At 46.4% G+C, this 15431-nt stretch overlaps 1 protein-coding gene across 4 annotated transcripts in view; it reads left to right on the forward strand.

Annotated features, from left to right (window-relative positions):
- Positions 1 to 15431, forward strand: part of hd (humpty dumpty) — a 305418-nt gene that overhangs the window by 240740 nt on the left and 49247 nt on the right. For all 4 annotated transcript variants that reach the window (XM_069330781.1, XM_069330784.1, XM_069330783.1 and 1 more), the window contains one exon: positions 8381 to 8576. In XM_069330781.1, the coding sequence (XP_069186882.1) occupies positions 8381 to 8576 (196 nt within the window). The remainder of the gene's footprint in view (positions 1 to 8380; positions 8577 to 15431) is intronic.

Below are 15431 nucleotides of genomic sequence, written 5' to 3' on the forward strand. Positions count from 1 at the left end.
GGTAGGCAGGGAGGGAGCAGCAAGGAGGGAGGCAGGCAGGCAGAGGCTGGGTGGTAGGTAGTGTAACGGTTCTATTGTTACGTAAAGTATGGTGACAAATAAACACAGACACTAAGATACTATATATATATTTGGTCGAATATACAGAAGTACACAGGTGATACTTTGGTGTGAGTTGAGCGCACTGAGCGTCGGTACAGTATCTCGCAAGTGTCTGCTCTAGACCACACTTGAAAGTAGACTCTGGTTAATGTTTGCTATTCTGCTGTTTATATGCTCGGGCAACACCTCACCGTGTTGCCCGGGCAACGCCTCACCTCATTCATCTCCAAATGTTGACAGGAATATTAACAATGCATTTGGAGCGAGTATATTATTGGGATAATCTACTCGCTACAGAACTCCCCCTCCCAGGGGATGAAAGGAAAAATACTTGATCAAGGAACTTAGCTGGTCGGTGAATTGTACGCCCTGCTCGCGTTACATAACCATCAAAGTTAACTTCCTCCTCTTCGCTGATGTCATCTAACTGGGGTCGTAGGGTGGGAGGTCGCACAGGATCGTCCGTCATCGTAGGATCAGGTTGTGGTGCGGCTGGTAACTGGGGTTGTAGGATGGGAGGTCGTACAGGATCGTCCGTTGTCGTAGGTGGCAGTGCTGCTGGTAACTGTGGTCGAAAAAGTGAACTGCGTATTCGGCGGATGTGTCTCTGGATTTAGCAGTGTCGCAGACGTTGAGACGAAGCCTGGAGCAGAGCAGAGAGCTGAGTGAGGCCGGAGTCATGGAGCTCTATGTGGGAGAGCGTGGCGGCTAGATTGAGAATTGTGAGTGTCTGAACTCGGGGAGCGAGAGCGTGGCGGCTCGATGCGGTCGTAGTCTGCTGTCTGCTCTGTGTCGAAGTTGTAGCGTCTTGGGTTGATTAGGACTGTACACACCGGGTACTACTTTTTTGACTGTGAAAATTGTAGTCTGGTACCAAAAGATGTAGGCAGTGTGTGGACAAGCTCGGTGTAGCAGGAGAGAAGAATGTGCATAATTGTTGCGTCCTTGGGTCGCTGGTGGAGCATTTAGATCCGGGGCGGATGGGCTCGGGCACCAGGACATTAGGAGGTAATGTAGACACGTAGTTAGGACAACGAGGTAATCACATCTAGAGCTGAATTGTCCTGAAGGCGACGAAGTGTCGGAAACGCAAGCTGTAAGTCCTGTACTGCGCAAAGGGCTTGAGTCGGCCGAGTATCAAAATGCAGTGAACGTGTAGATGAATCTGATGACAGAGCAGCTGTCGTGGGCGTAGGACAAGCAGTGCCCTGGCAGCGACGGAGAGTCGGCAGGACAAGTTGTAGATCCAACATGATGTAATCATTGATGAGGCTGTCAGATGAGTAACGACCGTGGAGCAGCAAGCCGTAGTAGATGAAAATGCAGAGATGGACGCGATGAAAATCATAGCTGTGGCGAGGGTGTTGGCAGTGTTCCATCACAGTAGTAGTAGAGGTCCAGTGAGAGTCCATGTTGTAGTCCATCGTGGCTGGGTATCGTCGAAACTCTCTGGGGTCACCAATGTAACGGTTCTATTGTTACGTAAAGTATGGTGACAAATAAACACAGACACTAAGATACTATATATATATTTGGTCGAATATACAGAAGTACACAGGTGATACTTTGGTGTGATTTGAGCGCACTGAGCGTCGGTACAGTATCTCGCAAGTGTCTGCTCTAGACCACACTTGAAAGTAGACTCTGGTTAATGTTTGCTATTCTGCAGCTTATATGCTCGGGCAACACCTCACCGTGTTGCCCGGGCAACGCCTCACCTCATTCATCTCCAAAGGTTGACAGGAATATTAACAATGCATTTGGAGCGAGTATATTATTGGGATAATCTACTCGCTACAGTAGGGCGGGAGTGGATGGAGATGGATGGAGGGATGGATTGATGGATGGATTGATGGAGGGAGGGAGAAAAGGATGGCGCTATGGTTGTTGAGGTGAAGCAGAGAGAGCGTGTGTATGGGAAGTTTGGGGGGGAGGGGGGGGGGGTGTCGTTGGTGGGGGAAGGGACCAGCTCGCAACCAGATGTTTAGATGGAAGGGAGGAAGGGATGGAGGGGGAGGGAAGGAGGGAGAGATGGAGGGAGGGAAGGAGGGAGAGATGGAGGGAGGGTAGGAGGGAGGAAGGGATGGAGGGGAGTGATGGAGGGAATGAGGGACGGAGTGATGGAGGGAGGGATGGGGGAGGAATGGAGGGAAGGAGGGAGGGAGCTGGGAAGGAGGGAGGGATGGAAGGAGGGAGGGATGGAGGGAGGGAGGGAAGGAGGAAGAGATGGAGGGAGTGAAGGAGGGAGGAAGGGATGGAGGGGAGTGATGGAGGGAATGAGGGACGGAGTGATGGAGGGAGGGATGGAGGAAGGGAAGGAGGGATGAAGGGAGTGATGGAGGGAAGAAGAGAGGGAGGGAGGGATGGAGCAATGGATGTTGAGGTGAAGCAGAGAGAGCGTGTATGGGAAGTATGGGGGATGGGGGTGTGTGTGTCGGTGGTGGGGAAGGGAAGAGATAAGCCTAACACTTGACCCAGTTAACCAGATGTTTTTTATTTAATTCTGGATGTACATCATATATATTTTTGCTTACAGATTTTGTTTAGTAATATTATTAGGATAATAAAAAGTTATAAAATACTTGTTTCATGAATGCTTTATTAGATGGATATTCTCCAGGTTGTCTCTGGCTGGCTGGCAGTCTACTGAGCCATTTCCCAGAAGGGTCTTGGGGGTAGGGGGGGGGAGGTAGAGGTTCAGTGAGGGTGAGGGAAGGGATGAAAGGGGTAGGCGGCCTGCTTGCCATGTGAGGACCCTCTGATACAAAGACAAACCCAATACCGACCTTCGGTAATATCGACCGCCAGACCGTTATATGAGGCTCTCAACCCGTTCTCGCAAATTTAATAAGTCAATATTGACTTATTAAATATGTGCATAGGTGACATACTTAACATAATAGATACCCTTAAAAAGATTCATAGAAAACACCGACCTTACCTAACCTTGTTAGTATCTTAAGATAAGCATCTTATAGCTTCGTAATTACAATTATTACCTAACCTATAATAGGTATAGGTTAGGTAAGGTCGGTGTTTTCTATACATCTTTTTAAGGGTATCTATTATGTTTAGTATATCACCTATGCACGTAGTTAATAAGTCAATATTGACTTTACGAATTTGCGAGAACGGGTTGGAGGCTCTAAATACCGGTCTCCCAAACCGGTCGTTATTACCGGCAGATCGGTATAAAAGAGGCCGTTAAATTGAGTGGATACTGTACATACTTATATATAACGTCTGTATATAGTGTAATAACACCACAAACGGTATTGTTGGGGGGAGAAAGTTTAGTGCGTGTGACCTTGAAAGAGTGAGGGAGCCGCCAGCCGCCATCTGTGTATAGCGACGACTCTTAGTGCCTGAACTAACTATATCAGTTTAGCTGTACAGTTGTGGTGAACAAAATATATACATACTTACATATAACGTCTGTATATAGTGTAATAACACCACAAATGGTATTGTTGGGGGAGAAAGTTTAGTGCGTGTGTTGAGGGAGTGGCAGCGAGTAGTTGGCTGGTGTGTGGCGGTAACTCTTCGTTGCTTTTCGACTCTCAATACCAACTTAGTGGTTCGTTATGGTGACCAAAACATGCAGATACTTATATATAACCTGTGTATAGAGTGTAATAGCAGAAAAACTATTTGTTTATTGTTTTATAAACATAATAATTGAATCACTAATATGCACATCATACTTTTGAGTACAGTATAGCGATTATTCACCACTTTTATTATATAAATATATTACAATACACACTGTTGAATAATATTACAGCAAAAAAACTAAGAAAAAATCAATCTGAGACATTGAAACAATTAGGTAATAATATCTTTGTGGCAACTCCCATCTGTCAGCGCGGGTGACGCTGACCGGGTCTGACGACCGCTCTGTCAACGCCCACTTTTTGCCAGAATTCCTCGGTCAATTACGCCCAAAATATGTCACCTACGATTATTTTTTTATTTTTTCCATGCTCAGGGGACACAAATTAACATGTTTAGAAGACGAAAAAAAAATTTTGAATTTTTTTTTTTGAGCACAGGGTGTAAATGTCCCAAGGACCCCTGAGCAGTGTAAGGGTTAAACACCCCCCCTGGGATAGGGGCAGCTATAGTGCAGCAATGACCGATAGTTGTCAGATGCCACCTAGAAAAAAATCCAGGCCAACATTCTTGGGTGTAAGAGCTTCAATATTGAGCAAGCCACCAAGGCTGGCGCACGCAGCACGAGCTCACAGCACTGCTGTTCAGCTTGTGACCACAGCATCGCCTACAAATGCCATAATATATATGATACTGCTATTATTTAGCGATGATAGTATTACAGAAGACCCTTGACTGTGATAAAACTGACCAGGATTCTGATAATAGCAAGATTGTGGTGATATTTAGCGCTGTGCTCCATGGAGGGAGGAGTAATGCTGTAGGAGGGGGGGTGGTGGCGTCGTCTTCTGACTGTGCGTGTGTGGCCACCTTTTATTGACTGCATTCACCATACCAGCTTAGTGGTTCGCTATGGTGAACACAAATGTAGATACTTAAATATAACGTGTGCATAGAATGTAATAACAGCAAGAGGAGTAGGTTGGGAGCTGCCATTTTGGTGATGAGGTGTGTCGTCTGCACGACTTGTCATGTTGTTTACTGGTGGCCACTATGGTCTCTAGGCACCATACCAGCTTATTTGTACAAGTATGGTGAATAAAACAGGTAGATACTTATATATAATGTGTGTATATAGCATAATAACACCACAAACAATATTGTTGGAAGAGAAATATTAGTGCGTCTGGCCTTGAGGGCGACCGCCACCAGCTGACTGTGTGAGTAGCTACGTCTTATTACCTTTACTCACCATACAAGCTTAGATGTACAGTTATGGTGAACAAAACATGTAAATACGTATATATAACGTCTGTGTATAGTGAATAAATGCAAAAACAGTATTGTGGGAGGAGAATGAGGGCGAGTGAGGTGTTGTTGAGGGAGGGAGTGGCTGGCTGGTGAGTGGAGGTCACTCCTCGTTGCTTTTTGACTCACAAGACCAACTTGGTGGTTCATTATGTTGAGCAAAACATGCAGATACTTATATATAACCTGTGTATATAGTGTAATAACAGCAAAACTATTTGTTTATTGTTTTATGAACATAATAATTGAATCACTAATATGCACACCATAATTTTGAGTACAGCGATGGTTCACACATTTTATTATATAAATATATCACAATTCACTCTATTGAATAATATTACTGCAAAAAAACTAAGAAAAAATCAGAGACATTGAAATAATTAGGTAATAATATTTTTGTGGCAACTGCCGCCTGACAGCTCGAGCAGAGTAGACCTCATCTGGCGAAGGCTTTGTCAACGCCTCTTTTCTGTGGGGAGCCCCTACGGCTCCCTAGAGCTTATCGGGCTAATGTATGTTATATTAGACCTTGATATTAGCTAAGGAGTTTAGACCTACCAGGGACCAGCGCCAGAACCTGGCCTCTTCAGAGGGGATTCAGGGAGCAATGGCCCTGGAAAACCCCTTTGTCATTGGGGTTTTCCTTATCTGCCATTGACCGGGGTTAGGCACCCAGAAAGGTAGGCATAACAAAACAAACCCCACATGGTAAAAAACTAAAACAAAAAAATGAACAGAGAGGTAGAAACTCCCTACAATCACAAGGAAACAAGCAAACAAGCAAAAATCACACTTTACTGCTGCACTGATCATCCGCTCAGCCCTCCCCGCCCTGAGAGGGGGAGGGGGGAGCCCCGGACCTACCGCGCCGGCTGCCAAGCTTCAGTTCGTAAGCTAATGTCAACCGAGATAGACGCTTCTCTGGCCTCAGTTTCCTAGGCGGTGTTTGCCTTGTGTGGCGTTCACTGCCGTGTGTTGTGGTGTGCGGTGGCCAGGAGTACTTCATCAGTGCCGGGGCTGCATGTGCTTAGTGGCTGACTTCCCTAAGCGCCCTGTGAGTACTGCCCTTGCGTAACAGGGTTATCTTCCCTGGGGCGTTCGGGAACCATTCCTGTAGAGGTTCTTGCTGCTCGGCATTTGCCTCGCCCTTGGGGCCAGCTGGGGCTTGGGGCCCTTGTTTGGCCTTAGGTAGGGATTGGTATTGTGCTGGTTAGGTCATCAAGGTGTTGCACAGCCTGCCACCTAAGCGGCGGCCGGTTCCTGTTGCCTCTGGAGGCGGTGTACTTTTGCGGGGTTTTTCTTTTGTTTTTATTTTCATGCCTGGTGGGGGTCTGTCCAGTGTGGCTATAGTTCCACTGGTAGTGTTTGGCGGCCCTCTGCTAGGCCCCCGTGATTGTACACGTCGCAGGGGTTTTCAGTGCTATCCTCTACCCTCTTGTTATGTTTGGGTTTCTTAACCGGTTAGCAACACCTTGCACCTTGCTCCAGTCTAACATAACATACATTAGCCCGATAAGCTCCAGGGAGCCTCCGGGGCTCACCCAGAAAATGGCGTTTCATTACATTCAACGCTGGTTTTTTTGCAGGTCTGTCCAGCCCTGTACGAGGCTGGTTCATTCTTCCCCTCGAGTCTTCGAGTCTCGGATTTTTGTCTCGAGTTTCTCATCGCTTATGTAGGCACTGCTGGCTTTGTTGTTGGTCTCCCACCTGCGTGCTTCATCTTGTTGGCAGTGTGTAGATTTCCTGGCGGTCCTTCCGGTTTTCCTATCACTGCGAAGGGTTCTTCGGTTTCTGATAGGGTTGTCTTGTCTTTCCCTTTGGGGTTGATCCAGGACTGTTGTCTGGTGCCGTGTTCTGTCGCCTCGTCTTGGGTGGTGCTGGCGGAGCCGCTCCAGCTTGCGTTCAGTGTTGCTGTTCCTTCTGCTTCGTTCCTCGTGCTGTCTTGGGCTTTGTTTCACCTCCAGCCTGCTCTTGCACTTCTGGTGTCGTCCTGGTTGTTAGCCTGGGTGGTTTATTTTCTTTCTTCTCCTCGGTTTGTTATGATCCCTTCGGTTCTGGTGTGATTTTGTTTTGTTTTTCAGGTCTCCTTCTTCTGTTGGCGTTGACCTCTAGGGGTCTGGTTGGGGAGTTTCTGGCTCTCCTCCGACGCCCGTGTTTTTTCTGCCTCATTTGTTTCTTGTGGTAGGTTGTTCATTTGATGCAGTCACCTCCTTTTCGGGTGATGTTTGGGTCTGCTGCTGTTTCGAGGGGTCCTTGGAATGCTGCTTGGTTGATGAGTCCAGGGGTGCTTCCTTTGTTGCTCGGTTGAGGATTTTCGCTGTTCTCTGCACGTCTTGGCCTCTGGGGCTGTGAACACATTTTGGTTTGCCTGGGGTTCCCTTCCTTTCCCCCTTCCTGTTCTGGGGTTGGGGTCTCCCGGGTCGTCTGCGGGGTCCTTTAGTTTCGTCTGTGGTCTTGTTTTTATGTTCAGGCACGTGGCGTTCACCTCCCGGATTCTTCCCTCTTTTTCTTATCTGTGGTGAGGTAGCTCTGAGGAGCCGACGGGGCTCCCCCCAGAAAACCAGCGTTGAATGTAATGAAACACCATTTTCTGGGTGAGCCCCGGAGGCTCCTTGGCATCCCTCCCTCCCTCCAGTTGGTGGTGTTTTTCGCTTATTTTGACATCCAGCCTAAGAACTGCCAGTTGGAGTGCTGGCACGGAGGGTCTGGGGCTCTCCCTTTTCCCCTCCCGGGGAGGAGGGGTTGCGTAGACGGCGGCAGAACAACGTGATGACGTCATACTAGTTTCATAATTTTGTTTGGGGAGTTCTGTCCACTCGTTTGATTTTCAGTAGCAATATTTTCACCAGAGTAGAGGTTTGTTTTAGGACGCCTACCTTTCTGGTTGCCTATTCTGGTCGAAGGCAGATATAGAATGCTCCCAGCCATAGGGGGATGTTTCTATAGGCAATTGCTCTCGTGCCTCTCTCATGAGGCCAGGTTCTGGCTCATGGTACCCGGTAGGCAAGAACTCCTAGCACTTTGACTGATGCCAAAAAGTTATACATATCCATTCAGCCTGGATAGCTCCGGGGAGCCTCCGGGGAGCCTCCGGGACTCACCCAGAATATGGAGTTTCATTACATTCAACACTGTTTTTTTTTTTTTATTCTAAACATGTGCGTTATTCTCGAAACATTATTATGTTGGATTAGTTTTGACAAATGTTGTCATTGTATACTGTAGTTAAATATGTTTTATATTTATTATGTCGTATAATGATTTCATAAAGTTTTTAAAGTTTTATTGATTTGTATCAGAATGCATTGTTATATTTTTTTAGTTTCGTTAAAAATTTTTGTGTTTGTCTTTACAGAGAGAGAGCAAAATATAAGAGTGTTGATAACACACCTTCGTCTCTCGTTTATGTGGAAGGCATGGAGACACAAGGCCTCATCAACTTCCTTTTGAACAGTAAGAGTTGTATATCAACCACTGGAGCCCTGGCTGGTGTGCCTCCTACTCTGCTGGCTCCAGTGGCCTTCCAGGGTGCCGCACTCAAAACCCTCAAGGTACATTTGTGCCACTCTGCATCCCTGCAAATACACAACGTAACGCTCCCGATTGTTACCATCTTACAACTGGTTACAAAGTTGTTACATCATGTTATGTTTTTATGACGTGTTCAAAAGTTGTTACAACATGTTAGAAGATGTTGCAACTTGTTCAAATGTTGCAGCAACATGGTAGTTTCGTTGTGTGTTTGATGGGATGCTACTAGTTTGTATAAAATTATGGCATTATTGTGCAACATCTGACTGGAGAACTATTTGCAGTTTGAATTAATACATATTTTAGACTAAACAAATAAATTAGAGATTGTACAAGAAATATTTTTCAGTACTATTGAAAGTTTTAGCATGGGTTCAATATTTTGTACGATACATTAACCACGGTGCTGCGCCGAGTTTATTGTGAAATTCCCCCGGTGCTCATGAAATAAAGTGTTCCCCCAAAATTATTTTTCCTTCGTAAAATGATAAATTCCCTTCCCTGAACATGTCTATGTAAAAATAAATGCCAAATGCCACTTACTTTGGCTGTAGGGACGTGGACAAGGTGCGCTGTGACGTCATCAGGGCCTGGTCACCCGTGCGTGACTCGCCCAGACACGGTCGCGCGGGCCATTCAAGCACCGGGTGTTGCTACAAATATATTTTCAATTATTTGTTTCATGTATTTCCAATGCGGTTTTGTTTGTTTTTTATCATATATGATGCATATTTGTGTCCTTTACAGTATGTATACAGTAGAACTGTATGGAATATCCATGGAACTGTGATACATGTGTCAGTAATGTGTCCACAATGAATGTTTATTGTCGCAATATTACCTGCTAAAAATTCACTAAAATTAAAATATGTACAGTTTCACAAACTATTTACACAGTAACACACTGTATTGCACTCTCAGTACTTCGGAAGTAAGTAATAATCGACGAAGTAGCCCATGGCACACAGAGCGACTTCGCTCTCGGTGCACCAGGTACAGATAAATTTTTGCTTCCTTTTTCTTCATTCTGTGTGCTTGCAAATAATGCACTCACGTACACCCTTGGCTTTAGAACTTGTAGGTTGTATGTAGCTAAGCTTGTAAAGCATAAGGTAGTATTGAAAAGATTATAGGAAAAGATCAATTTGTAAGGTAGTCTTGAAAAGATCGCTTTGTATGGTCCCACACAGGAAGAGATTCAGCTTACCTCAAGAGTGTCCGTCAGTCAGAGAGAGATTCAGCTAGCCTCAAAGAGTGTCCATTAGTCAGGAAGAGATTCAGGTATTCTTGAAAATATCTATGAAAAACACCACCATGGAAGCTGCTAACACTGTTCATCTATGGTACTTGTATCAGATACATCATCACTGAACGCAGAAAACGATTCATCTATGTGTCATCTAAATAAATTGTAGATAGCATAGGATTGCAAGGGTGACACTCAGAGCTACAACTGGATACGCTCGCTGTATCGTCCTCATAGGTGCTGTATCACTTGCATCTGACCTTTGTGTTAGGTCCTTATTGCACCTAGCTTCACCAATATTATGACCCTTATGTTCTTCAAACAATAAGGTTTGAATTTCACCGACAAAGCATCATCTTTCAACACCGTGTCGGACAGGTGTTTGGGAGCCAGAGGCGCGTGCGCCACCCATGGTTGCTCATTCAGTACTAACCCAGCCAGCAGCCCTAGGGCATTCTGGGATTTTTTTCCAAGATGGCTGCCTCTCACTGGAGGTCCTAAGAGTCCATTTCGTACACAACCAACCTCGTACACATCTAGAATTGGTACCAAAAAATCAAAGAGTTTTCTCGGTTGGCGCAGTTTCCCATCGACCGAGAATACTCGGTTGGCGCAGTTAAGTGGTTAATGTAGCTGACTAGTTAATGTTGGTCGGCTATTGTTACATTGCCATTGACGAAGTATAAAAAAGGAGGTAGGTGGCAGGTGGGGTGGGGGTGAGACTAGCTCACTGGGATAATTCTACACATACAAGTGACATGAGCTTTAGGACTCCTTAATGGCCTCTGAGAGAGCAGAGCCAAAACGTGGTCCTCCCTCACAGAGCCACAGGGACGTTATCATCCTCCTCTCAAGGAAACAGCCAGAAAGTAAGACAAGCAAAACACACAACTCCAATGTTTCCAAAAAGAAAAGTAATGAATCAGCAAATGACAATGCAAATAATCCATCCAGCATTTAGGTCAAATACCCAAGTTCCAGCTAACCACCACCAGGTGGCAGCACCATCAGGTTGTCTGACTCCTCATGTCAGTAGAGTTCAATTCTGTCACTGGTAATTACCTAAGTGTAGTTACAGGATGAGAGCTACGCTCATGGTGTCCCGTCTTCCCAGCACTCTTTGTCATATAACGCTTTGAAACTACTGACGGTCTTGGCCTCCACCATCTTCTCACCTAACTTGTTCCAACCATCTACCACTCTATTTGCAAAAGTGAATTTTCTTATATTTCTCTGGCATCTGTGTTTCGTTAGTTTAAATCTATGACCTCTTGTTCTTAAAGTTCCAGGTCTCAGGAAATCTTCCCTATCAATTTTATCAATTCTTGTTACTATTTTGTATGTAGTGATCATATCACCTCTTTTTCTTCTGTCTTCTATTTTTGGCATATTTAATGCCTCTAACCTCTCCTCGTAGCTCTTGCCCTTCAGTTCTGGGAGCCACTTAGTAGCATGTCTTTGCACCTTTTCCAGTTTGTTCATGTGCTTCTTAAGATATGGGCACCACACAACCGCTGCATATTCTAGCTTTGGCCTAACAAAAGTCGTGAACAATTTCTTTAGTATATCGCCATCCATGTATTTACACTTTCGCGCTCCGTGGAAACGCGCGGTTGACAGGGGGGTCATGTGCCTCGGCGTGCGGGTAAGCGCGCGGTGACACCCAAATGTGTATACTCGTTCCAGCTTTCTCACCTTAATTCTCGTGCTACGTCGCTCGTTTTGGTATCATTGTGTTCGCAATTAAATTCTCTACAGGTGTGTATAAATATAATGTCCAAAAGCCTAGTGTGACTCCCAACAGCAAAGCGTAAAGTCGGCAAAAACGCACAAAATCAGTAACATGTGCATTCTCGTTCCATTTTTTTACCTTAATTCTCGTGCTACGTCGCTCGTTTTGGTATCATTGTGTTCGCAATTAAATTCCCTACAGATGTGTATGAATAAAATGTACAAAAGGCTGGAGTGCCTCCCCCGCAGAAAAGCCTAAAGTTGCCCGTGAACGAGCACCATTTTGTACATTGCAACCTAATGTTCAACTCGTTCAATTTGATAACATCAAATTTCGTGCTACGTCGCTCGTTTTGGTATCAAATTGTTCGCAATAAAAAGGTGAGTATTTTAAAACTAGTCCCAGAATAATAGAGCAATAACTGGATTTTTAACAAATATTTTAATTCTGGACGCTCATCATCACAAATTTATTTATATCTTTCCAGTGTTCTGACATAAATATTTGTGTTACATCTTTCATTTTGGTATCAAATTGTTCGCAATAAAAAGGCGCGCATTTTAAAACTAGTCCCAAGATAATAGGACAATAAATAGAATTTTAACAAATATTTTAATATTTGGACCAAAAGCCTATTTATAATATTTCAAGTGTTTGGACATCAAGTTTCATGTTATATCTTTGATTTTGGTATCAAATTGTGTGCAATCTAAAGGCGCTTATTTTAAAACCACTACCTGATCTGATAAAATTAAAATTTTAAAAAAAATATTTTAATGAGTGACTCAGTACTGCGTCGTTGGAACACATTCAGTAGAAAAATGAGTGACGAGATAGTCAGTCTGTGGAACGCGAAAGTGTTAAATTAAAAGCAATTCTGAAGTTAGAAAGCGTGACATAGGCTCCTCACACAATATTCTTTATGTGGTCCTCAGGTGATAGTTTTCTATCTAGAACCACCCCTAGATCTCTTTCTTTATCAGAATTCTTTAAAGATTTCTCACATAATATATAGGTTGTGTGTGGTCTATGTTCTCCTATTCCACATTCCATAACATGACATTTATTAACATTAAATTTCATTTGCCAAGTGGTGCTCCATATACTTATTTTTTCCAGGTCATCTTGAAGGGCATAACAATCATCTAAGTTTCTTATCCTTCCTATTATCTTAGCATCATCAGCAAACATGTTCATATAATTCTGTATACCAACTGGTAGATCATTTATGTAGACAATAAACATCACTGGTGCAAGAACTGAACCCTGTGGTACTCCACTTGTGACATTTCTCCAGTCTGATACATTGCCTCTGATCACTGCCCTCATTTTTCTATCAGTCAGAAAATTTTTCATCCATGTTAGAAGCTTACTTGTCACCCCTCCAATATTTTCCAATTTCCAGAACAACCTCTTATGTGGAACTCTGTCGAAAGCCTTTTTTAGGTCCAGATAGATGCAGTCAACCCAACCATCTCTTTCCTGTAATATCTCTGTTGCTCGATCATAGAAACAGTAAATTCGATACACAGGATCTTCCAGATCGAAAACCATACTGTCTGTCTGATATTATATCATTTCTCTCCAGGTGTTCTACCCATTTAGTTTTAATTATTTTCTGGGGGGAGCCCCTACGGCTCCCCGGAGCTATCCATGGCTGATATGGATACCCTAACTATTTTGCATCAGTCGATGTGGGTGGAGTTCTAGGCCTACCGGGGACCACGAGCCAGAACCTGGCCCCCTCAGAGAGGCACGGGGAGCAATGGACCATAGAAATGCACATGTGATTTGGAGCATTCTATATCTGCCATCGACCGGGACAGGCACCCAGAAAGGTAAGCGCCACAAAACAAACCCCTATTCTGGTTAAACAACAAAAATCGACAAACGAGTGGACAGAACTCCCCCAGGAAAACGAACTAACAAGTATGACGTCACGCGAGCCGCATGTCTGCGCAGCTCCCCCCTCCCCGGCAGGGGGAAGGGGGAGCCCCAGACCCCCGCGCCGGCGATCCCCGCCCCAGTTCCTCGGCTGATGGGATCATGCACGGTCGGGTGGCTCCAGCTCCAGTCTTGTCTCAGTGCTGTGACTTGTTTGCAGTGCTGCTCTTACGGTGGTCGTGTGAGCTGGGAGTAGTATTCTCAGGTACTCGGGCTGCATGTGCTTAGGGTCACCTTCCCTGAGTGCCCTGTAAGTACCGCCCTTGGGGCTTGGGGTTGCCTTCCACAAGTCACCTTGGGTCTACCTCTGTTGGCTTTTCGCTGCTTGGCATTTGGCCGCCCCGAAGGTTTGGGGGTTTCACTCCCTTGTTTACCTTGGGGTAAGTGGTAGTTATCGCACTGGTGGGGCGCAGGGTACTGCGTAGCTAGTTTTCACCTATGACAGCGGCCGGCTCTGTTCCCTCTGGGTACGTTGTCCACTTGTGTGGTTTTTTCTTTTATTTTTGTTTTTGCCTGGTAGGGGGGTCTTCCTTGTGTTTCCCCCCCCCCCCCCTTATATTAGGTTCGTTTGTGTGGTGGCACCCCCTGCTTTGCCCTCGTGAGTGGACACGTCCCGTGGGTTCAGCTTTAGCAGTATGCTTGGTAGTTTGGGGCGCCGGTTAGCAGTGCCCTGCCTGGGATAACCCTTAGCAGACCCAGTCTAGGAGCCCTGGGAAACCCCCCGGGGGCTCTCGAGTCCGATAGTGGAGATCCTTGCATCCCCTCTCGCTTTGTGCAAGTTGAGGGTTGCTCTGTCCCTTTGTCTCAGGGTGACTCTCCTTGTTTTTGCCTCCGTCATGCTGCCTGTTGGGGGCGGTGACACATTCGACCCTTGAGTCCTGCGAGCTTTGTTGCTTGTTCGTGACTCCATTCACCCAGTCTGCTGATGAATTCCCGGGGTGCAGGCAGCTCGCGCGTTGCAGGGTAGGATGTTGCAACGCGCTCTGGTTTGTCGCTTTCCCGGACGCCCCGATGCTGCCCCGCTTGTGTAGGGACCCAGACTTGGGTGGTTTTGGTTGCTTCGGCCTTGGTTCCTTCCACGCCCCCCTTGTTTTTCCCCCTCCTGCTTCCAGCCCCTACGCATCTGCTGGCTTCGGGGTCGGGGCGGGGTTAGAGGTTCTGAGACTTGGGCAGTTTCGGGGGTTGCCCCGTCCGGGATAGCTGCGGAGGCATTCGAATCTGTTCCTCCGGCCGATGCTCCGGGGTTTTGACCAGTGGGCCCCATTCTCTTTCAGCTCTCTCGGCAGCCCCAGCTTTTTCTTGTGAGGCCGGGGCTTTGGAGGTCGACTCGACCCCGGGGCCTGGTGCAGAGGCTCCTGGGGTTGGGGAGGAGCGGCCTTGGGGGCCTTGGGATCCATTGCGCCCCGCCTGGATTTCCGTCCTTCTGAGCGGGGCTTACTGTTACGGGGAGTGGGGTTTTCTTTACCCCCTCTGCGTACGATTTGGGCTTGGGTTCTGCTCCTCCCCGGGTTCGGTTCTGTGTCCCTGTGGTTTTTTCGGTTCCGTCTTCAGGAGGTTTTCGGCTAACCGCATCTCTTCACCTGCGGTGCAGTTGGCCTTTGCGGCTTCCTCCTGCGTGTCCCGAAGTTTGCCTCCATACTGGTTCCTTGTAGCGGTTTGGGCTCCTTGTAGCCGTTTGGGCTCCTTTGTAGCCGTTTGGGCTCCTTTGTGGCCGTTTGGGCTCCTTTGTAGCCGTTTGGGCTCCTTTGTGGCCGTTTGGGCTCCTTTGTGGCCGTTTGGGCTCCTTTGTGGCCGTTTGGGCTCCTTGTAGCCGGTTGGGCTACTTCTCGCTTTATTGGGCTACTTCTCGCCTTGTTGGGCTACTTCTCGCCTGGTTGGGCTACTTCGCGCCTGGTTGGGCTACTTTCTTTCGCGTCCTGCGCTTGCGCCGTGGGAGTTTGTTTTGGTTCCGGG

The sequence above is a fragment of the Procambarus clarkii genome, chromosome 24 (genome assembly GCF_040958095.1).
Source record: "Procambarus clarkii isolate CNS0578487 chromosome 24, FALCON_Pclarkii_2.0, whole genome shotgun sequence".
Classification (NCBI taxonomy): Eukaryota; Metazoa; Arthropoda; class Malacostraca; order Decapoda; family Cambaridae; genus Procambarus; species Procambarus clarkii.